This window comes from Vicugna pacos, chromosome 9, assembly GCF_048564905.1.
Source record: "Vicugna pacos chromosome 9, VicPac4, whole genome shotgun sequence".
Classification (NCBI taxonomy): Eukaryota; Metazoa; Chordata; class Mammalia; order Artiodactyla; family Camelidae; genus Vicugna; species Vicugna pacos.
Window position 1 is genome coordinate 6,353,877 of NC_132995.1, and position 23,863 is coordinate 6,377,739.

General features: G+C 56.1%; 4 protein-coding genes and 1 long non-coding RNA gene across 11 annotated transcripts in view; 3 read left to right on the forward strand and 2 right to left on the reverse strand.

Moving 5' to 3' along the window:
• PIH1D1 (PIH1 domain containing 1) overlaps positions 1 to 3,976 on the forward strand; it is a 12,177-nt gene extending 8,201 nt beyond the window's left edge. For all 6 annotated transcript variants that reach the window (XM_072966629.1, XM_072966631.1, XM_072966630.1 and 3 more), the window contains 8 exons: positions 490 to 556; positions 943 to 1,122; positions 2,204 to 2,265; positions 2,360 to 2,441; positions 2,776 to 2,905; positions 3,143 to 3,218; positions 3,586 to 3,729; positions 3,864 to 3,976. In XM_072966629.1, coding sequence (XP_072822730.1) covers positions 490 to 556; positions 943 to 1,122; positions 2,204 to 2,265; positions 2,360 to 2,441; positions 2,776 to 2,905; positions 3,143 to 3,218; positions 3,586 to 3,729; positions 3,864 to 3,905 — 783 coding nt within the window. In that variant the 3' untranslated portion in view covers positions 3,906 to 3,976. The remainder of the gene's footprint in view (positions 1 to 489; positions 557 to 942; positions 1,123 to 2,203; positions 2,266 to 2,359; positions 2,442 to 2,775; positions 2,906 to 3,142; positions 3,219 to 3,585; positions 3,730 to 3,863) is intronic.
• Positions 2,918 to 11,271, reverse strand: LOC140698032 (uncharacterized). Of its 2 annotated transcripts, XR_012075408.1 has the most exons (5): positions 10,975 to 11,271; positions 10,741 to 10,822; positions 8,989 to 9,145; positions 3,734 to 3,946; positions 2,918 to 3,065 (listed from the first exon to the last, which is right to left on the reverse strand). It is a non-coding gene; the product is annotated as an uncharacterized lncRNA (long non-coding RNA). The 2 variants fall into 2 exon arrangements; XR_012075409.1 differs by lacking the exons at positions 2,918 to 3,065; positions 3,734 to 3,946 and adding an exon at positions 8,471 to 8,598.
• SLC17A7 (solute carrier family 17 member 7) lies at positions 6,703 to 17,283 on the forward strand. The gene is made up of 12 exons (XM_006208466.2): positions 6,703 to 6,900; positions 10,985 to 11,237; positions 12,213 to 12,331; positions 12,620 to 12,734; positions 12,813 to 12,900; positions 13,142 to 13,228; positions 13,320 to 13,462; positions 14,099 to 14,248; positions 14,427 to 14,559; positions 15,220 to 15,330; positions 15,499 to 15,626; positions 15,876 to 17,283. Exons 1-12 carry the CDS (start codon positions 6,839 to 6,841, stop codon positions 16,167 to 16,169), a joined length of 1,683 nt encoding a protein of 560 aa, XP_006208528.2. The 5' UTR covers positions 6,703 to 6,838; the 3' UTR covers positions 16,170 to 17,283.
• On the forward strand, positions 14,427 to 23,121 carry PTH2 (parathyroid hormone 2). Its single transcript, XM_006208468.4, has 3 exons — positions 14,427 to 14,559; positions 22,306 to 22,433; positions 22,920 to 23,121. The coding sequence occupies exons 2-3, from the start codon at positions 22,309 to 22,311 to the stop codon at positions 23,092 to 23,094; spliced, it is 300 nt and encodes a 99-aa protein (XP_006208530.3). The 5' UTR covers positions 14,427 to 14,559; positions 22,306 to 22,308; the 3' UTR covers positions 23,095 to 23,121.
• Positions 17,548 to 20,018, reverse strand: GFY (golgi associated olfactory signaling regulator). Its single transcript, XM_006208467.4, has 4 exons — positions 19,517 to 20,018; positions 18,695 to 19,372; positions 18,247 to 18,420; positions 17,548 to 17,813 (listed from the first exon to the last, which is right to left on the reverse strand). The coding sequence occupies exons 1-4, from the start codon at positions 20,016 to 20,018 to the stop codon at positions 17,614 to 17,616; spliced, it is 1,554 nt and encodes a 517-aa protein (XP_006208529.2). The 3' UTR covers positions 17,548 to 17,613.
• Positions 23,122 to 23,863: the final 742 nt, after the last annotated feature.

The following is a 23,863-nucleotide window of genomic DNA, read 5'->3' on the forward strand; positions in this document are numbered from 1 at the left end:
CTCCTGGGTCCCTGGGGATTCCGGAGGTTGTGGGGGCGGGGGGAGGAAGAGGGAGAGAGCGCCCGCGCGCTCCCTCAGAAATGGGACTACAGCTCCCAGAATGCATTAGATAGGCAACAGGGCCTACGGGAATTGTAGTTGTTTAACTTCAAGTTTGCTAGGCTCTGGAAGAAATCGGGGTGAGGTCGAGCTTGTTGTTTGTTTGGGGGGGTTTTGGGGGAGGGAGGTAATTAGGTTTATTTCATTATTTTTAGAGGCGATACTGGGGAATGAACCCATGTCATTGTTCATGCTAAGCACGCACTATGCCACTTGAGCTACACCCTCCTCCCGGCCCCTGTCTTATTCTTTGGGTTCCTCAAAGGAAGAAAAGGACATAGTAGGAGCTGTGCCCTCCATAGCTCATATACATAAAAGTTGTTCAGTCAACAAATGAAGGGGTTCTGATAGTACAAACGCCAAGCCTGGAAGTTATTTTCCTTAACACAGGCCTCCAAGGAGCTCCAGCAAGCCCAGACAAGCAGACCAGAATCTACACAGATACAACCTCAGCCTGGTGAGAAAGGCAGAAACCCAAAGAGAGGGATAGAAGCCCAGAGAGAGAGGTGGACACAGACTGGGGGCAGGGGACATAGGGAGAGGAGGGACGAAGGAGACACAGTAATGGGGTCCAGAGGCATTGGGGCGGTGGGAGTGAATGGAGACCAAGAGAGAGCAGGGAAGGGGACAAGATCCAGACGAGGGGGAGGACAGTATTGACTAGGGGGACGGAGACTCAAAGATAGAGTCAGAAATCTCAGGGGTGGGGTGGGGAACAGACCCAGAAAGTGGAGGACTGATACTTAAAGTGGGGGACAGATCAAAAGAAGGATGGAGACTGAGGAAGGATGGATGGACAGAGAGACCCATGCAGATGGTCAAGGACAAACCCATTCCCACCAGGTTTCTGCATAAAGACCCACTCACTTGAAGGGAAGGTTTTCATCAATATCTGTCACTCTCCTTCCATCCCTCCTCCGGCTGACTTGACTGAGGATGAGCTACTTCAAATGCTGGAGGAGGACCAAGCCGGGTTTCGCATCCCCATGAGTCTGGGAGAGCCGCATGCTGAATTGGATGCAAGTCAGTGCCTTCAGAGGACCCAGGAATCTGGCCTCCTTTCTTCCCTGGGATCCAAGAATCCAGGGCCCGGGACCCTCCTCCCTCAGGATCTAGAAACCCAGCCCCCTGGTCTGATCTTTTCCCTCATCGTGTATTCCTAGCCTCCTGGGCATCCAGCACCCACACTGGATAGTCCTGATTTGCCCACCTGGCCAGGCTGGCACCTCTCCCTGCCCCACCCCGGGGGGAGGGAGGGCTGGGCAGGTGTGCTACTTAACTGATCTGGTCCTAGTCCCGGCCAGCTCTCACTCTCATCTGTTTGCCCCTCCACCCTTTTCCCTTGTCTCTATCTCTCTGCCTTGTCTCACCTCTGTCTCTGTTGAGTTTGTCTCTTTATCCTTGTTTTTTCTATGCTCATATGTCCCCTGAAGCCTCCTGGAATGAAGTCTGGGCCAGTGCCCTGGGGAGAAGGGACTTATCAAACCCAGAACCTGCCCTTGAGAAACTCTCAGTCTTGAGTGAGGGTGAAGGAGCCCCTCCTTCGATTTCAATATGGTGTGATTCTGTGCTGAGGGAGCAGGGAAGGCTTCCTGGAGGAGGAACATCAGATAAAAGATTTGAAGGAACCAGAGGAGTTTGTCAGGCCAAGACAGAGAAGAGGGTTCTAGGCAGAGAGGACAAAGGGATCCAGAGATGGGAGAGAATGATTAAATTGGATTGGTCAGTAATCGAGAGTGATTGGAAGAAATTTAAAGGGATGAGGTCGCTGGAGAAGTGAGCTTCTCTACAGGTGGGAGACCACACGGGGTCCAGCACCAGGCTGAAGGCCTCAGCCCTCCCCCTGTGGGCGTTAGGGAGCCTTGGGAGGACTCTGAACCGGGGAGAGGCAGGGTCAGCTCTGGGACTCAGCGGGGAAGAGACTGGAGGTGGAGAGGAAGCTGGTGTGAGTCCATACTGGCAAGTTCGTGTCTTGACTTCATAATTGTCTCTGGGTCTTTCTGGGTCTCTGGCTGCTGGCCTTGATTGTGGTTTCCTTGTCTGTGCCTGGGCGGTGGGGGTCCCACGGAGGGCTGGGGGTCTCACTCCCTTTCTTTTCCCGCAGAAGGCCAGGGTTGTACTGCCTACGACGTAGCTGTCAACAGCGACTTCTACCGGAGGATGCAGGTTGGGGGCGGATCTGCGGGTGAGGCCTGGGACGGGGCCTCTCCCTCCACTCGGTAGCCCTCCTGCATCTTTTCTCTCTCTCTCTCTCTCCTAGAATAGCGATTTCTTGCGAGAGCTCGTGATCACCATCGCCAGAGAGGGCCTTGAGGACAAGTACAGCCTGCAGCTGAATCCAGGTGAGGGGCGGGGCCTGGGCCACGGGGGAGGAGCCCAGAGCAGCTTAGGGCAGCCTTTGGGAGAAGCGGGGCCAGTGTGGGCAGGGATTTTTATTAGCCCATGGACTATGGACTTCTGGGAGAGGGCTATGTGAGCTTAGAGTAGAGAGAGAGGGATGAGGCTGGGGATTCCAGATAAGCAGCGGGGTCTGGACAGCCTAGGAGGGCGGGGCTAAGGCAGGCGGGCTCCCTCAAGTCAAGCTTGAGGGTGTGGTCAGATCCCTGGCATCCTTGGCGGAGGGCAGAGCTTCTCCCCTGAGGTTCTCACAGCGCAAGACCCCCTTCTTTCCCTCAGAGTGGCGCATGCTGAAGAACAGGCCTTTCCTGGGCTCCATCTCCCAGCAAAATATCCGCTCCCAGCAGCATCCTCGGATCCAGGAGCTGGGAAACCTGTACACGCCAGAGTCCCTGAGACATGAGGAAGGGTGGGCCTTCGATGGGTTCCCTCTCTCCTGTCTCCCCCAAATTCTTTGGAATCTCACCTTCAATCCTTCCTTCCCGTGGAGGGCAGTGTCCTGGGGCTCTGGGAACCCAGAGGGAGGAGAAACAGAACTCCCCCTGGGAAGGTGTCCTGTGGCCGTAGGGCTGGGAGGGAGGAAGAGGGAACAGCCTTGGCAAAACCCTGGTGGCTCTCCTCAATTCAGAGTCTTGTTCCTCCCCAGCCCTGAGAAGCCTCATCTGAACCTTTGGCTGGAAGCCCCTGACCTCCTTTTGGCTGAAATCGACCTTCCCAAACTGGTGAGTGCACCCTTGGACCAGAGCAGGAGAATGAAGTTGGAGAGGGTTGGGGTCTCGGAGAGGGAGTGATGTGGGCTTGTTGCCAGACCTGTGTGAGCTGGTTGGCGTTGCCCTCTAAGCACGGCTGCCTCCTCTGGCCCAGGGAGGCTTCAAGCCCACTTCCGGTGCTGTCTTGAGGATGCGCAGGGCATCGTAAGTGCTCAGTCGTGGAGACCTGTAATTACTGTGTCCTGCCTTTTTCATGAGGGATTAAACTTTTTAAATATGGTTTCTGGACACATGAGGGTTCTCTCTCCAGTCCGTGTACTTAACATCCTGTTGCTGGGGAGGGAAAGGTGGGCTGATTCGAATTTCACTGCATCCCTAGGATGGAGCTCTGGGGCTGTCGCTAGAGATGGGGGAGAATCGCCTGGTGATGGGGGGCCCCCAGCAGCTGTACTATCTGGATGCCTACATCCCCCTGCGGATCAACTGTGATGAGAGCAGGGCAGCCTTCCATAGGAAGAGAAAGGTACCTGAGAGGCCGGGGGTGGGGTGCAGGGAAGCAGGGACACTAGAGGGGCCTGGGCTCCTGGGACTGAGGGAAGAGGGGCTGGGGCTGGACTCCTGGGATCTGAATCCTCTTTCTCCTTTCTCTCTCCTCAGCAACTGATGGTGGCGATGCCCCTTCTGTCGGCGCCTTCTTGACCAGGTGGCTTCTACATGGAGAGGAGAGGCTGTTGGCTTCTCTAAAATAAAAATAAAGATTTTGCATTTGTTCTGTGTCTGGCTAGGAGTACATGGGGAGTGGGAGGGAAAAGGGACATTGGACTGGAGTCCTGGAGTCCCTTAGGGGTCACTGCTCTATCTCAGCCCTCATCCTCTCCCCGGGATCGTCTCCCTGGCCTCCTGGCCTCCAGTCTCTCCCCTTATTAGTCTCCCACGAGGCCCCAGAGCTGACCTTGCCCCTCTCCTGTTTACGGCCCCTAGGAAAAGACTCCGTAGGATCTGGTCCCCCTCGTGCCCCATTTTGTCTTCTTCCCACTGAGTCTAGTCAAACTAAACAAGTGTCCTGACCACACCCATTTTTTGGCACCTCTTCTTAGTTTTGGCTGTTCCCTCTACTTAGCATCTTCTTCTCCACTACATCTATCCAGGTCTACTCCAGGACATCTAGCTGTTTGCCCTCACAGGGGACATTTCCCGACTCCCACACTCACTCATCCCTTTTAGTGAGTTTTCCCTAGAAAGCTTTTCAAACTTCAGTCTTCCTCTGACCGTTCCTGGCTGAGTTAGAATCCTCCTCTTGTAGTCCCCAACACCTAGTGTTACTCTTTTTAGAGCTATGTCCACTATGGTGCGACAATGCCTGACACCTAGTAGGAATTCAAATAATTCGTTGAATTAATGAATGATTGCCAACATCGTCTTCTTTCATAGTGAGTCCTAGGAAGAGAGGTAAAGGCAGGAGCCTCAGTAGTAGACGTTGGAAAAACAGCGAGGAGGTCAGTGTGGCCGGGATGGAGTGAATTGGGTGGGGAAAGGGGGAGTAGAGGGCGAGATGAAAAGGTTTGGGGATGATGACACTGGGTAAGGTCTGTAGGGCCTCTGCGGGAGCGAACTTGGGCGCCGTGTCCACCAGAGGGCGCAACGCAGCTTCAGCCTATTGCCTCAGAGAACTACAACTCCCAGCGGCCCTCAGAGTACGCGGCCCTTCCGAAGCAAACGCTAAAGTCCAGCGGCCTCTGGGACTTGTAGTTTGAATGGAAACCCTCCGTGGGAGGCTTAAGCACTCATTCCTGGGTCCGGAAAAAGTGGGGCTGGGTCTTTTCTCTGTTCTTCGGTTTCCATGGTGATGGTTCCAGCGAAGGCTCGAGATTTGGCAGCGGCAGGGGTTCCTTCCCACTCCCTTCTCTTCACCATCTGCTCCACCTTCACACCTGGCGCAGAGCCGGGACCGCCGCCTCCGCACCCAGACCCGGAATTCTGCCGCCACAGGGTGGCGCCTGTGGACGGCTCCGCGGACTACTCCTTCCTCAGACCTTGGAGTCCCGGCCCCCGGCTCCCTCCTCCCTCAGACCCCGGAGTCCCAGCCCCCAGCCTCTCCTCCTTGGGAATCCGAGGGTTTCTCAAGCAGAGACAAAATTGTGACACCCAGAGATCCAGCAAGAAGAAGCTAGAGGCGAAAAGCTGCAGCGGGCAGTGGCTGGCTGTTCCCCTCTTCCGTGGCGCCCACCCGCCGCGCCGGTTGCTCCCTCCCACTCTCTCGTGGACCTGTGCCACATCATGAAAATTTCATCCCCAGTACATTTTTGGCCCGACGCAGGGAGGCAATGAGGAAAGGAGCACCCTTCTGGGGCCTGGTTCTGGAGGTGGACTCAGCGTCGGGGAGATGGGCTGGCGGAGAAAGGAGCAGGGCGAGACCTGCCCGCCGCCTGGGGACGGAGAAAGAGAGTCGAGGTTCAACCCTAGAGGGCAGGGCTGGAATTCAGGGGCGGGGTAAGAACTCAGAGGGCGGGGACAGATCTCGGAGGGGCAGGGACAGATCCCAGGGGGAAGGGACTCAGTGGGTCGGGACAAAACTCAGACTGGCAGATTCCAGGTGCCGATTCCACGGGGTGGGAGCAAAAATCAGAGCATGGACAGATCCCAGGGGAGGGGACAGAACTCAGGGAGTGGAGAAATATCAAAGGGGGAGGGGATACAACTTCAAGGGTTGGGGACAGAACTTAAAGGGCGGGGATATAACTCAGGGTAAGGAGGGAATAATGACCAGCAACTGGGGGTGAGGGGAGTATAACACTACGGGATGGAACTCATGAGGAAAGAAATCAGAAATGAAGGAACTAGATGGGAGGATGCGCTTAGAGGGGAAATAGAACTGGAGGGACATGGAAACAGGTGGATGGGAGTCAAAGGCGAAGAAACTGGATGGGAAGAACTAGAAGGGACAATCGGCAGATCGAAATGGGGGTTGAACTCAAGGAGGGAAGGAATTCACTGAATGAGAAAAGAACCATCTGAGTGAGAGAGTTGGAACTGAGGATGAGGCGGGTTAGGGATGGAGTGCGGTGGGCAGGATGTGGAACTGGAGGGCACAGTAATTAGGAGGGATAGGACTGGGAGGATGAAACTCAGAGGAAGATGGAACTGTAGGGGAAGAAAATGCGGGGACGAAATTGGAACTGAGTTTGAGGGGAGCAAATTTCAGATGGGAAAAGGAACTTGGGAAGAGAGAAAATCTAGGATAGAAGGAGCTGTGGGGGATGGATGAGGAGGGAGTAACTCCGGGAAGGGACAGCATTGGGGCCGAAGTAACCGAGACAAGTGAGTTCTGAACCCAGAGGTGTGGTCTTGGAGTCGAAGGGCGGGGCAAGAACCTGGATGGAGGTGGGCCGGGCTAGAACACAAGGGGCAGGGTCTAGAAGGGATGGGCGGGGCCTCTCCCTGCCCCATCCCGCTCCCAACGCTGAGTCCAGTGACAGCCCCCAGGCAGCCCGCATTCGCAGCCTCCTTCCCCCCGAGCGGAGCTGCGGGGCCCGCCGGGCCGGGGCAGACCCCGGGAACCCGGACGCGGCAGCCCGGGCCCGCGGGCGGGGGGATCGGCGGGGTGGAGGGGACTGGTAGCAGAGGCAGCCGCCATGGAGTTCCGCCAAGAGGAGTTTCGGAAGCTAGCGGGTCGCGCCCTCGGGAAGCTGCACCGGTGAGCGTGGTGGGGGTCCTGGGCGGGGAAGAGTGCGAGGGTCCGAGGAGGATGCTCATTCCCACCTAGGCGCAGACGGACAGCTGGACAGGCGATACCGATGTGTGGGGGACCACTCATCTGTCCAGTTTCCTCCCTCGGTTTCCGACGGCGCCGCTCTCCCTGGTCCAGTCTCATCCATCATTTCTCTGCGCCCCACCACACCCCAGGCTCTGCCCTTTTCTCTGGGATTATATATCCCCCTTCTTTCAGGTCTCTGACTTCCTCCTCCACTTCTGGGTCTCCATTCATTCGTCTTCTCTCTGCCCCCTTTCTCTGCATCTCTGTCCCCTCTGTCTAGGTCTTTATTTCCTTTTATCTCCGAGTCTGCCCCTCCTCAATCTTCTGCCTCCCCTCTCCAGGGTCTTTGACCCTCTCCTTTTGGGTCTCTGACCCTCTCTGTGTTTTATTCCCCCACCCCAGGGTCTCTCCATCTCTGTATGCTTGTCAGTTTCTGTCTCTCAGAGAGTTTAATCTGACACTAAATCGGATTGGGGCCCTTTGGTCCTTGTCCTTGAGGAGAGTTAAGCTGGGAGGAAGAAGCCAGGGTAACCTGGGTTTCTGGTGGAGAAGGGAGTTGTAGGCCAAATATTAGGCTCCTGGGGGTAGGACAGACTTCCCAAAGGATATAGGCTAGAGTTCAGAGGGACTTCCTCCCTGCCAAGGAGATGACTCCAGTGACCTGGATGAACCTCAGGAAAGTCTGGACACCTCTCCCAAGTCTCTCACCCCCAACCCCAGCCCTGGCTCCAAGTCAGAGAAATTACTCAGCTGCGGAGAAACCTAAAAATATCTGACCACAGTGCAGGGAGATGGCCTCATCGGCACCATGCCCCTGCCGCTGTTCCCTCAGACCCTTGGGTCCCATTGGCCCACAGCTCTGACCCCATCTTTAATTGACCCTGGTTCATCTCATTAGACCATGCAAGTCCTTTTCCAGGTCTAATACTAGTTCTACTTGCTGCAGATCACCTCCTAGCTCCAAAGTCATCCTACCCTCTCATAATCTGAGAGACTGGAATAAAGCTGGACAGAACGGAGAGGGCCGGAAGGTGGCGCAGTGATGGGGAGGGGGTGGGGGAGCTGAGATAACCTCACCCCTTCTTTTCCCCATCTTCCAGCCCCTCCCCACCCTTTTTCTCACCTCCTTTCACGAGTTTCTCAAAATACATCAGTGTGAAGTCAGGAGAGGGAGAGAGACGTGTTGATGGAGGGGGCTGGAGGGGGTGCGGCGGCAGGAGGGATGTTTCTCGGGCCCTCTCCCTCAGTCTCCACTTCCCAGCTTCTCAGCTGTGTCTGGGTTCCTCTCAGTCTGTCTCTGCCTTACCCTCACCTCTCTGAGCTGCCTCCTGGGCCCGTAGAGACCCCAGAGTTCAGGGCTCCCACCAAAACAGTCACCAAGGAATTTGAGCCCAGAGAGCGTTTGCTTCTGAATCCTGGGGTTCATTTGATGGTTGGTGACAGGGGAGAATGTCCTGTGTTGGACACAACACCCTGATTCCTTTTAATCCTCTAGATGAAGCTGGGGAAACTAGGCACAGTTTGTAAAAGGGGGAGAAATCAATGGATAGATGAGTATATATGGCGTTGTTTGGACCCAGGTCAGTCTCCCTCCCAAGTCGGTGATGGAGGCTGCAGATTTCCTCGAGACGTGTGATGCTGGAGTGGGTGGAGAACTCCCTCAGACCAGGAAACAGACAGTAACCCAGGGCGACTTGGGACAAGGACATGTGGGGGTTAGGGGATACTGGAGAGGCAGGAGCCAAAATGCCTCCTTACTGAAAGCCAGGCCTTGGGTGGGGCGATGCTGAGGCCCAGGAAATGATTAGGCCCTATCACTATTCTTGTGTGTGACCTTGGACATGCTACTTCCGCTTCCTGAGCTTCAGTTTCCTTAGCTGTACAATGGGAACGTAAGAGAGACCCAAAGGGACATAAGGGGACAGAGACCTTGGGAGTGTGGGACAGGGAAGTGGACTGAGAATCTGAGAGAAGCAGAGGAGAGACCCAGAGAGAGGGAGGTTGAGATGCAGTATTCCTTTTGGTTACCTGCCACCTAAGCACTGCTTTTCCTCATCGCCAAGTCCCTAGACCTGAGTTCCAGGCATCCAAAGAGGGAATCCCCATTCAGTTTCTCCCCTCTCTGATCTTGTCCTCTGTGAAGCATTGGAGCTACCTTCATTTCTGCATTCCTGGTTCTCTTCTTCTGAAATGATAATATCCCGCTGAAGTTCCCACTTTGTAACTTCACATTCTACTCTTGTCCCCATTTTATAGATGCGGGATACTGAGACAGCCCCCTTCAGTTTAGAAAGCCTTGATCCGAGACCTGACTGCAATCAGGGGCTGCAATCACGTCTTGAGTTTCAGGGTAGGAAAGCATCTTAGAGCAACCTGGGTGTGAGAGTCTAATCTCATTGGCTGACATGTTCTGATGGGAGGGGGCAGAACCTACCACCCTGCACTGTTCATTCTGCAGGCTTCCATTCCCCTCTCTGTGCCTCCTTGTCCCGGGCCCTCCCCCAGCGTCTCATTCCTCGTGTCCTTAGGTTCTGTCCACTCTTCCCAATCTCTTTCTCCCCTGCCTCCCTCCATCCCGTTTCTTAACCCCTCCCCCACTTCCTTAAGTTTTAGGATGGGGAGGATGGCTGTGTTCTCATCTCTTCCACCCGCCTCCTCCCAGACCGTCTGGCTGTTCTTTCCTCCCCCGTCCCAGTCTCCCTCGCCTCCATCTGTTCTAGCCCCTTCCTGGGATCCAGCCCGATTCCCTGGCTGCCTACCCGCCTCAGAGTGGGGCTGCACCTCACAAATCACGTCCTCAGCCTGTCTCTTCTCAGTCTCCTAGTCTCCATCTTTCCTTCAGCACTCTGGCTCTCTGCCTCTGTGATTTGTTTCCCTGGTTTCTGTCCCCCTTGTCTTTGGGTCCTTCTCTGGGTTTTTGTCTCTTTCCTTTTCAGAGTCCCTGTTCCGTCCCACCCCCTTCTCTTGGGGTCTCTGCCCCTGTCTTATTCTCTTCCTGTCTGGATGTTTATCTCTTCCTCTCTAAATATCTGTCCTTTTATCCCTGGATCTCTCTCCTTCCTTCTGTGTCTGTCGCTCTTTCTCTTGGCCTCTGCCCCGCCTCCCCCATCCCATCTCTGTCACCCGCCTTTGGGATCTTTCCACACCTGTATCAGGGTACCTCTTTCTCCCTGCAGCCTCTTTCTGGACTTGAGGTGGCCTTCCAAGTACTCTATCCATCATCACAGACTAAATCCTGGATCCAGAACAGGCGGGGGCGAGAGCCATGCTGGGGACTGAGCCAATCCCCCTACCAGGGCCATCTGTCCCTTGCCAGGGCACCACCCGCCGCTCCCCCTCCCTATCCCCTAGGCTGACAGCCTGAACTCAAGTTTCCCCAGGGATATCGGGCTAGGCTGCTAGATTCCAGTGCCCTGGATGTCTCCCCACCCCTGATTCCCTGGGAATGGGCTTCCAGTGGCTGAATGGAGTCAGCTGGATGTCAGCCCCACACCTGGGGCCCAGAAGCAGCAAAGGGCATGCCACAGAGGGCAGGGGAGGAGAGGGGTCGGTATATATAGCAGTCGTGGCTGAGAAGCATCTGTTCTTTTGACACCTTTGCTGAAGCATCTCCTTAGCGCCTTTTGCTTCCTCAAATAGACTCACATCTGGAAGAGGGGCTGGAGAGAGTCTCTGGGCCTTGAGGTGGGGGCTGGTGGAACAGGGTTTTGGATTGGGTCTAAAACAACTGAGTCAAGATGTGACTTCTTGGGGGAAGAAGGGAACTGAGGAGTTCCATACCTGAGTCTGAGGGAGGAAGGGGCTGAGGGTGTGCATCCTTGGTCTGAGGGCGATTGAGACAGGAAGTCCAGATTCCTGGATCCTGAGGGGAGAAGAGAGTTAGGGGCCGGACTCCTGGGGAAAGAGGGATTGCGAGCTTGGAATCCAGTCCTGAAAAGTGGGAGATTTTTGCCCTGAACTCCTGTGTCAGGGGGAGGGGGGCAGGGGGCCTGGACATCCGCGGCTGACTCTTACTGCCTCGCAGCCTCCTGGAGAAGCGGCAAGAAGATGCAGAGACACTGGAGCTGAGTGCTGATGGGCGCCCAGTGACGACGCAGACCCGGGACCCGCCGGTCGTGGATTGCACCTGTTTTGGTCTCCCTCGCCGCTACATTATCGCCATCATGAGCGGTCTGGGCTTCTGCATCAGCTTTGGCATTCGCTGCAACCTGGGCGTGGCCATCGTCTCCATGGTCAACAACAGCACGACCCACCACGGAGGCCACGTGGTGGTGCAGGTAGCCCAGGGCGGGAGCTACCTGAGGCTGTAGATAAACCTGCCTTCGCCCTCTGATGACGTCACATTCGCCCACGCGAGGCCTAGGCCACGCCCCCTTCGCGCCGCAGTCTGAGTAGCCCCGCCCATTTGTGCTGCCCCCTCAACTCTACGTCACCGCAGGGCTTGCCCTTTCCTAAGCCCCGTCCAGATCTAAATGAAGCCCCGCCCCTATTTATTTCAAGCCTCTGATTTCAAATGGGGGCGGAGAGGGGGAAGGGGAGGAGGGGAGGTCGGCTCAGCATTATCTTCCCTTTGTGTTGCCCCTGCTCCATCTGGGGCCTCACAGCAACGTTGCTCCATCTGCATCATACACCTGTTCCAGTGTCGTGTCTTAATCCCAGGCTCATCTCAGGCTCCACCGTCAACATTGATTCTGGCTTTTCTGAAATTCCTCCACTGCTTAAATCCCTCCCCTATCTGCTCTAGCCATTGTCTAAAGCCGTCTCATCTCAGACTTTCTTCTTATCTAATTTAAGTATAAGTCATGCCCCCATTCCCAGCCTCAGAAAAAAATCCTGATTTGGGTTGTGTCCTATCCGCCCCTTGTTCCCTTCCAATAGGCCAGATCCTTTGGCTACTTCTTGTCCCTACCTAGACCCCATACAGGTCACTCCGCAAACGGTTTGGAAATTGGTTAGAAGTGGAAAAAGAATCTCCACTCTCGTGTATGGGCTCCTAGACATTCAGGAAGGGACACTGAGGCAGGAAGCGCTAGGCTTCTAGGCAGCAATAGGCCGCGTTGCCAAGGTAGTGCGGCCCTAGCAACATGGAGGAAGTGAATTGTGGTGGATGGTTTGAGGTTTGATTGGCAGGTGTTTTGACGGCGAGAGGGGATCTTTGTTGCTGATTGGCCAAGGTACTGTCTGTGGGTGCTGATTGGTGGAGAAGCAGAACCTGGCAGAGCGGCTGGTTTGATGCGCCTTTTGGTCCACAGAAAGCTCAATTCAACTGGGATCCAGAGACTGTTGGCCTCATACACGGCTCCTTTTTCTGGGGCTACATTGTTACCCAGATTCCTGGAGGATTTATCTGCCAAAAATTCGCAGCCAACAGGTATGGAGTGGGGTCTCAAAGTGGGAAAAACTGCAGCGTTGTGGCTGGAGTTAGAGGGTGTGGTCTTGCTTTGGGGACTGACTCCGGGAAAATGGGAGGATCCTGGGTTTGGCGGCGGGGCCTTAGGGAAAGGCGAGGTTTGCGATTGTGGAAGTTGGGAGTCACAGAGAAGGTGGGGCGTGGGGTTCTGGGGGTGCAGGGCCTGGCCTTCTGTGGGAGCAAAAAGCAGAATCCTAGGCTTGGCAGGATACTTGGACTCTTTTCTCGAACATGGACTCTTCCTATCAGGGTTTTCGGCTTTGCTATTGTGGCTACCTCCACTCTAAACATGCTGATCCCTTCGGCTGCCCGCGTCCACTACGGCTGTGTCATCTTCGTGAGGATCCTGCAGGGGTTGGTAGAGGTAAAGCCCTGCCCACTATGACCCCGCTGCCTTTACAGCACCACCTCTTCTCGTTGACTTTGGTTTTCTCCTCCCTAGGGTGTCACGTACCCCGCCTGCCACGGGATCTGGAGCAAATGGGCCCCGCCCTTAGAGCGGAGTCGCCTGGCGACAACAGCCTTTTGCGGTGAGAGGTCTGAGGATGGAAGGGCCTGGAGTTCCGACTCTTAGGTCTGAGGGAGGTGGGGGATTGGGGCTTGGACTCCATGGTCTGAGAGTGGAGGGGACTGGTGACCCAGACCGACGTGTCTCAGGGAGGAGGGGCTGTGGCCTGTACTTCTGTGTCCCAGAAAGGCCAGGGCTGGGGATCCGCACTACTGCATCTGAGGGAAATGGGATTCTTCTCCATCCCGCATCCTCCCCTTTAGGTTCCTATGCTGGGGCGGTGGTTGCGATGCCTCTCGCCGGGGTCCTGGTGCAGTACTCAGGATGGAGCTCTGTGTTCTACGTCTACGGTGAGGGGCCCGGACGCCTGGGTCCGGGTGGCGCTGGGGCAGAGCGAGGCCGGTCGTCACCTCGCTTCCATCCCCCTCCTGACCCCCTCAGGCAGCTTCGGGATCTTCTGGTACCTGTTCTGGCTGCTCGTCTCCTACGAGTCCCCGGCGCTGCACCCCAGCATTTCGGAGGAGGAGCGCAAGTACATCGAGGACGCCATCGGCGAGAGCGCCAAACTCATGAACCCAGTCACGGTCCGGGCCCAGGCCTGCAGGGCGGGGGCGAGGTGGGGCGAGGAGGGATTCCTAGGCACGGAGGCAGGAGAAAAAGGGGCTTTAAACCCGCACTGCATGTAGATCTTGGTGGGTTTCTGTGGACTCATTAGAGGAGATGTGATGGGAACGCAAGGTGGGTGGCGTGAGACGGCAGGAGGCGGGGTTAAGAACCCCAGGAGGACGGGATTGGCAGGCTAGGTCGCGAGCTGGGCGTAGCCACTGATGGGCGTGGTTAAACCTGCAGAAGCGGATTAGGATGCAGGGTTTTGCTTAGACTTTGGGGTGGGTGAGGGTAAAATTAGGGGGCGTAATTGTATGGAAAGAGACTCTTGGGTCCACAGTTATGGGTCTCTGAAGGTGTTCGTGAGGTCCAGACACCTGCGAACCTGAGGGCTACTGTAGAGTCGGGACCTGCATCCCTGGTGTCACTGTGAGGCTAGGATGCATGCTAATGTTCCCACAGGGACTTGGTCAGGCTGACGACCCTGCATCCCTGGAGGTTTTAGCGAGGTCGGAACCCTGGGTCTCTGGGACTAAAGTGGGATCCCTCAAGGGACACGGGGAGCACCCGGCCCCGGTCTCTGTCTTAACTGCCCCTCCTCTCGCCCACCACAGAAGTTTAACACACCCTGGCGGCGCTTCTTCACGTCCATGCCAGTCTATGCCATCATTGTGGCCAACTTCTGCCGCAGTTGGACATTCTACCTGCTCCTTATCTCCCAGCCCGCCTACTTCGAAGAAGTGTTCGGCTTCGAGATCAGCAAGGTTGGGCCCAGAGGGAAGGGGAGGGCCGGGGGCGCGGCGGGGGTGAGGTGAAAGGAGAGGGGCCTGGATCCCAAGGGGTTGGCACGAGGTTCAGGGAGGAGCCAATGGTTCCTGAACAGGGTGGAGATGCTGGGCGGGCGGCCCCTGAGCTCTCCTCCTTGTATGCCCGCTGGCGCAGGTGGGCCTGGTATCAGCGTTGCCCCACCTGGTCATGACCATCATCGTGCCCATCGGCGGCCAGATCGCCGACTTCCTGAGGAGCCGCCGTATCATGTCCACCACGAACGTGCGCAAGTTGATGAACTGTGGGGGTGAGTGGGGCGGGGCCTGGACCTGGTCTGGGATGACCTGGAAGGAGGAGAGCGCGATGGGGAGGATCTAGGGGGTGGGACCATGGGGGGGCGGAGTCAGGGGGCGTGTCCAGGGGCCTGTCCGAAAAAGCAGACCCTGCTTGAGACCCGCCTGGCTGGAACAGAATCTCAAGTGGCAGACTTGGAGGCCAAGGCGTAGAAGGGCAAGACAGGTGTGACTACAGGTAGAGCAAAGGCGAGACCATGTTGGGTCTGGAAGGGCGGGGCCTATACGAGGCTGGCCAGAGTAGGATGGTAACCGGGTGATGAAGAGGGGAACCTGGAGAGACAAAGGTCTGACTGTAAGGAGTGGGGACAGAGAGGAAAGGTGTGAAGATGCACAGGTGGAGCCTGGACCCTGTGTCTTCAGGGTGTGGCCTAATCAGTGGGTAGAGCCATGGAGGACACAGCTTGGGTTGTTGGAGCCTGTGCGCCCAGTCAAGGGCCAGGCATTGAGGAGGTAAGGGCTTGGTTAGGGCAGGCGCGGGTGGAATAGGGGACAAAGCTAGAGACAGGCCTGGAAGTGGCCAGAAGGGGGCGAATAGGGGCTAGCTGGGGCTGGAACAGGTCTGGAGAGGTGGTGTGGGGCGGCCCGTGCTCAGATGAGGCGTCCCTCCTTAGGCTTTGGCATGGAAGCCACGCTGCTGCTAGTGGTCGGCTACTCGCACTCCAAAGGGGTGGCCATCTCCTTCCTGGTCCTCGCAGTGGGCTTCAGCGGCTTCGCCATCTCCGGTGAGAACCGCGGATCCGCAGCTTAGGGGACTCTGGTCTGCTCTGTGGGGAACTTCCTGGTTCAGGAAGGGAACCTCCCAGCCTCGCGAAAGGTGGATCAGAAAGAGAGGCGGGGAAGCGGGAGGTTAGTTAGAATCAGGCGTGACGCGTCCTGGCTCGATTCGCCAGGGTTCAACGTGAATCACCTGGACATCGCCCCGCGCTACGCCAGCATCCTCATGGGCATCTCCAACGGCGTGGGCACGTTGTCGGGGATGGTGTGCCCCATCATCGTGGGTGCAATGACTAAGCACAAGGTCCGTGCGCCCTCCCTGACCCACTTGCCCTTCAAATTTGTGTCTGGTACCCTCCTGACATGCATCACCCTCTCTGGGCTCCCTCCCTGCCCTCTCTGGGTCTTTTTCAGCCTCTCTCTGTATCTCAGCCTTCCTTTCTCTGGCCTTTCCTACCCTGTACCTCTACCCCAACCCCCTTCCCCCTCAGGTCCTCTCTCTACCTCCTGTTTCTCTGTCCTCTGACTTTACCTCCCCAATGTCCCCCCACAGACTCGGGAGGAGTGGCAGTATGTGTTCCTCATTGCCTCCCTGGTGCACTACGGGGGTGTCATCTTCTACGGGGTCTTCGCTTCCGGAGAGAAGCAGCCGTGGGCGGAGCCTGAGGAGATGAGCGAAGAGAAATGTGGCTTTGTTGGCCATGACCAGCTGGCTGGCAGTGATGAAAGCGAAATGGAGGATGAGGCTGAGCCCCCCGGGGCACCCCCTGCTCCCCCTCCCTCCTATGGAGCCACACACAGCACAGTTCAACCCCCAAGACCCCCACCCCCTGTCCGGGGCTACTGACCATGTGCCTCCCACTGGATGGCAGTTTCCAGGTCCTCCATTCCACACATCTCTGGCCTGAGTGACAGTATCAAGGAACCCCAGTCCTCTATGTCCTGCCTCAGGCCTAAGAAGCACTCTCCCTTGTTCCTAGTGCTGTCAAACCCTCTTTCCTTCCCATCTGCCTCTCAGGGGTAGTGAAGCTGCAGACTGGCAGTTTCAAGGATACCCAAATTTCCCTAAAGGTACCCTTCTCCACTTGTTCTGCCTCAGTGGTTTCAAGTCTCTCCTTTCAGGGCTTTATTTGAATGGACAGTTCAATCTCTTAATCTCTCTTGTGGTTTTGGGCACCTCCCCATTTCTTTGAACCCCAGGGACTTGGGCTAATCCCTGAGATTACTCAGCCGGCCTCTTCTTTCAGAAAAATTCAAGGTTTTCCTCTAGAAGTTTCAAATCCCTCCCAACCCTATTCTGCACTTTCCAGGTTGGCTTAACTAATCACCCATCCCTGCCATTTAGGGATTGATTCTCACCAGCGTTTCTGAGGGGAAATGGCAGTTTCAAGCACCCTCCCACCCAACTTTTCACCCCTCCCTCCACCAGCAGATTCTGCTGAAGCACCAAATTCCCCAAAACCTTCTCCCTAGCTTAGCACAATGCCTAGGGAAACAACCAAAATGATGGTTTTAACAATATGCCTCTCTACGCCCCCATGCACTTTTTCTGACATGGTTTTCAGGTCTAAATAGTGGCTGCACAAGTCCATCTACTCTTAAGCTTTGAAGCCACCACCATTGAACTTCCCCATGGTGGTTTCAAGATGCTCCTTCCTCCCCCTGAATCTTAGCACTTTATTCTCCTGGGTGGTTTCAAACTACCCTCATTTTCTCAGTGGCCATTTGTTGTCCCTCAGGGGCTGAATGACTCCAAATCTGGGATCCCTTCCCTCTCAGACTCCCCTATTTCGGCTTAGAATTTGGGGAACATATATAGAAGTCACAGAATCCCAGGAAAGGGAATGGGGCTGGGGAAGGGGGTGTTTTACCCCGGGCAGGGTTGTGTCTTTGTGTGTCTTGTCTCTGTGACTGTAAATCCTGCCCTGCCCCTCTCCCAATAAAATGCTTTGTTGTACACACCCAGTCGTCACTGGCAGTGGAAGTCACAGGAGTCCAAGCCCCAACCCCCTCCCCCTCAGACCCAGGAGTCCAGGCCTCTAGCCTCCTCCTCCCTCATACCTGGTATCCTAGGACCCCAGCCACCCTCCTCCCTCAGGACTCAGGCCAGAGGAGTTGTCTAGCAGTGGGAATACGTGATTTATTGTGCCTCAGACTGTGTTCTCCGGTCACATCTAAAGCATCTCTGATGGACCCTCTATCCTAGAGGACCACTATGTAGCAAAGCGGGCCAGGAGGACAGAACCTCTGAATCTTTCCTCTATTTGGCGCTGGCCAAGGTCTGGCCAGGCTCACACGAAGTTGTTGGGAAGCGTGGCGGGGGAGAGAGGCTCCAGGAGCTGGGGGCGGCCCCCGCGAGGCGGCGGGGGCAGCTTGGGCGGCAGCGGAGGAGTGGGCGGCGGCTGCTTGGTGGCGATGTGTGAAGGAACCCAGGCGTCCGGTGCATAAAAGTAGAGATCACAGGGGTCCTTCGGGGCGTCCAAATGCATAACTGTTGGGAGCAAAGGAGCAGGTCACCCCTAGGCTGATAGGGGGCCCATCCCCTCTACTGCACCGCTGGCCAATGTGGAGAATGGGGAGAGGATTCTGACCATCCTTTGGAGCTGAGTTTTCAAATCAAAGAGCCTCTGATTAGACTAAGGGGCGGGGCCTGCCGCGCTTCATGAGGGGCGGGGGCGGGGCTTGTAGGGACCCGTGGCCTGGAGTCGGCTGCAACTCTCTGCTGGGCTGGAGGCAGAACTGGATGTGTTTGCGTGAAGTTTTAGAGAATTGGAGGGCAGGACCTGACCGTGGAGGGGTTAGGGCTTCTATTGACCTTGGGTGGGGACCTGTATTTTTAGGTGGGCACCCTAAAGTGCCAGGCGAAAACAGGTTAAAGAAACACGTAGGCTTTTAAGGAGCAGGACGCTGCAAGGGTGACTCACCCGGTTCATCTCCGTCGTTCGGAAGCCGGTGGTGTGCGAAGGGCCGGTGTCGAGCCGCCCGGCGGTAGAGACACCACAGCAGCAGGAAAATGCCGATAAGTAGCCCTGTCCCGGCGAAGAATAGGCAGAGGGCTCCGCCTGCCGCGCCCCGGGGACGCCCCACCAGGGTCACGCCTGAAGGAAGGAGGTCCAGGAACTGAGCAATTTAAATTCCTAACCACCTCCTCCCTCAGACCCAGGAATCCAGATCCTACCTTCCTCCCTCCGATCTAGGAGTCCTGGCCCCCAGCTTCTCCTTCGTCAGACCCCACAGTACCAGCCCTCAGCCTCCTCCCTTCTCAGACCCTAGAGAGGGGCCTTCAATGCCCCCCTCATCCTTTCCACCTAGAAGTCCAGCTCTCAGGACCCTCCTCCCTCGGACCCAGGAGTCTGGGTCCTAGCCCCTCACCGGTCTCCTCCACTCGTTCCACCACGATGATAGTGTTGACTCTCTCACCTCGGCTGCGCCGCTGGGGGGCCCGCGGAGTGGCAGGGGCCGGCTGAGTGGGGGGCCCTGGAGGAGCAGGGGGCCCCGCAATCCGGGCTGAGGGAGAAAGGCCGTCAGGCCCTTTAGGACTAAAGTTCTGGGGGGCCTTCAGCTCAACTGTCCCAGGAGAATCTGAGGTGGGCAATTTGAGGGGGTCGAGCTGGGTGACTGCAAGTATTTCTGGGCTGGGTTTCAAGGGCAGCTCATTTAGGGCAGTAACTTCTTCCCTGAAGGGAGTGGGTGTTTCTGGGTGAGGACTAGTGGAGACCTCAGGGTCAGAGGTCTTGAGGATCTCTGTTGCATCTTGGTAGGGGGTTGTGGGAAATTCAGTTGGGGGAATTTCAGTGGGATTGGTGGTGTGGCTTACATGGGATTCTGGGTGGGGGATTTTGGTAGGGTCATGTTGAGGTGTCTGAAGGAATTCAGAGTTTGCGGTCTCAGTGGTGTTAGGATCATAGGTTTCTGGAGATTTGGGTTCAAGAGTTTTGGTGGAGTCAGGATTTGGGGTCCCAGGGGCTTCTGTAGGTGAGATTTCAGTGGAGCTAAGTTTGGGAATCTCTGGGGATTTTTGTTGTGGAGTTTGGGTAGGGTCAGAGTTTGAGGTCTCAGGAGATCCTGGACGTGAGGTTTTGGAGAGATTGAGTTTGAAGATCTCAGTGGATTCTGTGTGTGAGATTTCAGTGGAGTTAAGTTTGGGAAAATCTGGGGATTCTTGGTGTGGAGTGTGAGTAGGTTCAGGGTTTGGGGTCTCAGGAAATGCTGGGTGTGAAGTTTTGGACGAATTAGGTTCAGAGGTCTCAAGGGATTCTATGTGTAGAATTTCAGTTGGGTCAGGTTTGAGGGTCTCAGAAAGTTCTGGATGTGTCATTTTGGAGGGGTTAATTTGGAGGGTTTCAAGGGATTCTGATATTGAGGTGTTGAGTGAGTTAGGTTTGGGGGTCTCAGGAAACTCTGGGTGTGGGGTTTCTGGGAGGTGAGTTTTGGGGGTCTCAGTGAAGTCAAGATGGGAGGGCTCAGGGGAAACCGCATGAGGTGTCTTGGAGGGCTCAAGATAAGCAGTCCCAGGAGATTCTGGGTTAGGCTCATTGAGAGTGGAATTTTCAGAAGCATGAGGGAAGGGCTGAGAGGGGTGGCCCATCCCTGGGAAGTCGGAGCACGCAGGAGGTGAGGCCGAAGGGGCAGCCCTGGAACCCAGCTGGGCGAAGAGGAAGATGAGAAGAAAGAGGATCGGGCTGAAGGATTTCATAGCTCTGGAAGGCACCTATAGCAGCAGAGGAGCGGGAAGGAAGGGGTTAAAACCCGAAGCAGCCCGGGAGCAACAGCCGCCTCCTGAGGCCACGCCCACGCCATAGGCCACGCCCACTGGTCCCTGGGTAGCGTCCAGGCCTAGCTAGGCGCCAGGCAAAGGATGAGAAGCAACTCCCTAAAGGCTGTGGGGCGGCAGCCGCTGTAGCTAAGGGAGACTGAGGCGCGGGGCTTCTTGGGAGTCGTAATTTCCTTATCTGTTTCCCGGGTGGGGTCTCGGGAAAATTGGGAAATAATGACACCTTTCCAAGCCCCCAGACCTCCTTGACTTCGACTTCGAAAGATTTAGACCTCTGAGGGGACACAGGATCCCTTTCTCTCCTAGGACCTTGAGGACACCTTGACTCAACAGTTGTTTATATTAGAGGAGGCTCAGAAGGAACGTCTGGGGGCTGGGGGCCTGAATGCCTGGAACTGGGGGAGGAGGGAGACTCCTGGGTTATGGTCAAGAGGGCTTCTTGAGGTTCAGACTCCTGGTTCCCAGAAGGTGGAGAGCACTGTGGGCCTCAATTCCTAATTATTTAGAAAAGAGAGGCCTGAAGGTTCAGATGCCTAGAATTTTGAGGGAGTAAAGCTTGGGGGACTGGATTACAGGGGAGAAAGGAAATGAATGTCTTGAACTCCTGAGTCCTGAGTTAGAAGGAGATTGGGAACTCTGAGTCTTGTGTCCTCCAGAGATAGGGGTGTAGAGGTCTAGATTCCTCAGTTTTCAGGAGGAGACAGCTGTGGGGCAGGACTCGGGTCTCTGTTTATTGAGGATGGAGCTGGGATCCCAAGGTCTCAGGAGCTGGTCTAGGGCAGAGACATCTAGGTCTGTGGTCAGGTGGGGATGGGGCCAGCAGACACCCAAATGGGATAGAGTCACTTGGGGTCCTGGGGTCTCTTACCTGCTCCAATGGGGTCCAAGATAAAAACAGGTGAGCAGAGCTGGGTACAGAGATCGACAAATGCTGTAGAATGGCTCTGGGAGGGGAAGCAGGGGGTGGGATCCCAGGGGCACAGGTGATGCTCCTGACCCCTCCCTGGGGATCCAGGGAGCCTAGCGACAGGCTTGGGCTTTTAAAGGAACAGCAATAAAGGACAATATCTGGAGTGGGGAAGGGACTTAGGGGCTGGATCATCAGTGGAGGGATGACCCAACCAAGCTATCTTCTTGAGAAACCAGGTGACCCAGCTCTGCCCTCTACTACACCCAAATCCAGGAATCCAGGTCTCTGGTAACTTCCCATTTCTAGACCCAGAAGTCGGGACCCCTCGATCCAGGAATCCGGACCCTGTTCCCCTCCTCTCTGGGGAACTAGAAGTCCAGGTTCCCACATCCTGTCAACCAGAGACCCAGACTCCCCGACCTTTGCCTAACAGTCCATTGTATAGAGAGCACCGTCTTAAGAGCCAGTGTTCTGATTTTACTTGTCACTATACCTGCCTCCACACCTCCTACCACACATACATTGTGCCTTCTCTTGCCCCCCTCCCCAACCCCCTCATTCTTTCTGGTTCTCTTCCTGCCTGGATTTATCTCTGGACAACTCTGTCCAGGATGGCTGTGCTTCTAGCTCCTTCTATCATTTTGAGAAAGTGCTTTTCCTCATCCTCCATCTCTAGCTGGCTCTCGTGGTCCCTTTCCCTCTCTTTTCTCTCTTTTCTCTTCCTTTCTTCCTCTGTTGCTCTGTTTCTCCTCTCTTTCCTTTTCTCTGTCATTCTGTCTTTGTCCTTCCCTCTCATGGTTACTTCTCTTTGTGTCTCTGCTTCTCCCCATCAGTCCCTCCTCTGTTGCTTCCCCTGTCTCTGTTCTGTGTCTCTGGCTTCTGCTCTGATGGTCCTTCCGCCGATCTCTATTTTTATCTCTCTGACACACCCCCCTGTGTCCACTTCTCTGTCTGTCTGTCTCTCCCCCTCCCGATTCTCCTCAGGTCTCAGCTCCTGGTCCCAATTAGTGGGTGGCCGCCAAGGCGGTCGCGGGGCCCCCACCCCCGGCTCCTCATTACCGCTGGCGGCTTCTAATGAGCTGGGGTGGGTGCTGACCCGGCGCCCCTGGCCCCCTGGTCTGCGTCATTGTCCGCTGCGGGGGCTGTGGAGGCGATATAAGGGGGCTGCCAGCCTCGGTACTTGAGCCCACTGCGCGGTAGGGGACCTTCAAACGGGCTGCGGAGGGTGGTTGGGTGGTGGGGTCCGGGGTTCTGGGCCAGGATACGGGCCTCAGTGAGCTCTTCCCTGTCTCTCCACAGGTGATGGAGACCCGCCAGGTACCCAGGAGCCCCCGGGTGCGGCGGCTGCTGCTGCTGCTGCTGCTGCTTGTGCCCTGGGGCCACCGCACTGCCTCAGGAGTCGCCCTGCCGCCCGCGGGGGTCTTCAGGTACTGGCGACGTCCAGGTCTCCCAGGATGGTTGGGGACTCAAAGAGATGGAAAGAGACCCAAAGAGAGTGGGGAACAGAGACTCAGAAAGGGGGACAGAGACCCAGAGAGAGGACAGAGATGGGAGGTGGACAGGGAATATGCAAGAGAAAGAGATACAGAGAGATTCTGAGAAAGGCTTTGGAGAGACTTGAAAGGAGTCAAAGCAGGAACGGATTTGTTCATTGAGTAACGTTTATTGGGTCTATAGTGTGTGCCAGGCATGAGCTGGGCCCTGGGGCCAGACAAGGGCGTCAGCCTGGGTCTCTGTACTCAGAAAGCTCTGAACCTGGTGACCGCAGACACCCACACAGAGAAAGAGAGAAACAAGGAGACAGAGACTGAGCCACTAGAATAGGTCTTCGAGTTGGGCCGCAGGGAGGACAGGCGGGGCGGCGGACGGGGGGCCCGGGCAGGCGGTAACCGCTCCTCTCCATCTCCCGGCAGACTCCGCACCCTGCGCCGGGCTTGGATGGATCCGACCGCCCCCCAGTCGCGGCGGAGCCTGGCGCTGGCGGACGATGCGGCCTTTCGGGAGCGCGCGCGGCTGCTGGCCGCCCTTGAGCGCCGCCACTGGCTGAACTCTTACATGCACAAGCTGCTGGTGCTGGACGCTCGCTGAGCGCTCTGCCCGCCCCACCTTAATAAAGACCCTGCTGTGCGGCTGGACTGCGCCTCCTGTGTGTGTGCGTGAGCGCGCGCGCGTGTGTCTTGGGTGGGGGGAGAGGGGTGTTTCTGTTTAGGGGCGAGCCCTGCATCCGTTACGCTGGTGTCTAGCCCCTCAGTTCCCGCTCTTTTCTCATCTTTCCCTCCACTCATATTCTCTGTCTCCCTATCTCTCTCTGCTCTACACCACCGGTACCCTCGGCCCAGCTTTTTCCTTTCCTCTCACTCTGTGCCTCTGTGCCTCTTTCCCTCTCCCCCAGCGTACCTGTTCCGCCCGGCGTCTCTGTCCTCCTCTCTGGGATTCTATCCCCTTCTTCTCTTGTTCTCTGTAAACTCTCAGGTCTCTGTTCCCCTCTGAGTCACTGCTGCCTTCTCTGGGTCTCTGTTGCTCTCTGGGTACCTGTTCTGAGTCTCTATACTTACCTTTCAACCTCCTGGTTTCCCGGCCCTCTGGGGATCTGTCTCCTCTCTCTACTCTTTTCTCCTCAAAACTCTTGTTTCCATTTTTAATCACTTTCTTTTTTCTCTGCCTGACTACTTCGTATCTTCCTTTTCTTTATTCCTCTAGGTCTCGACCTTTCTCCCAGCTCTCATTTTCTCTGAATTTTGCTTTTTCTGCTCTCATTTCCTGACTTCTCTCTGGGCACAGTGGAAATACCGGGGGGCTCTGGAGATGCATCTGCCACTCAAGACCAGGCTTCCCTAAATCTAGCTGTGTGATATTG

Bases quoted from the DNA above. Each gene is read 5' to 3' on its own strand.
- SLC17A7 (XM_006208466.2), top strand. From the start codon at position 6,839: ATGGAGTTCCGCCAAGAGGAGTTTCGGAAGCTAGCGGGTCGCGCCCTC. The intron at 12,735-12,812 runs GTAAAGCCCTGC...TCTCCTCCCTAG, and splicing joins TCCTGCAGGGGTTGGTAGAG to GGTGTCACGTACCCCGCCTG. The intron at 12,901-13,141 runs GTGAGAGGTCTG...CCTCCCCTTTAG, and splicing joins GGCGACAACAGCCTTTTGCG to GTTCCTATGCTGGGGCGGTG.
- PTH2 (XM_006208468.4), top strand. From the start codon at position 22,309: ATGGAGACCCGCCAGGTACCCAGGAGCCCCCGGGTGCGGCGGCTGCTG. The intron at 22,434-22,919 runs GTACTGGCGACG...ATCTCCCGGCAG, and splicing joins CCGCCCGCGGGGGTCTTCAG to ACTCCGCACCCTGCGCCGGG.
- GFY (XM_006208467.4), bottom strand. From the start codon at position 20,018: ATGAAATCCTTCAGCCCGATCCTCTTTCTTCTCATCTTCCTCTTCGCC. The intron at 19,373-19,516 runs CAAACCCTGAAC...CTCCTGAGACCT, and splicing joins CCCAGCATTTCCTGAGACCC to CAAACTCTGACCCTACCCAA. The intron at 17,814-18,246 runs GTGAGTCACCCT...TGCTCCCAACAG, and splicing joins GAACGACGGAGATGAACCGG to TTATGCATTTGGACGCCCCG.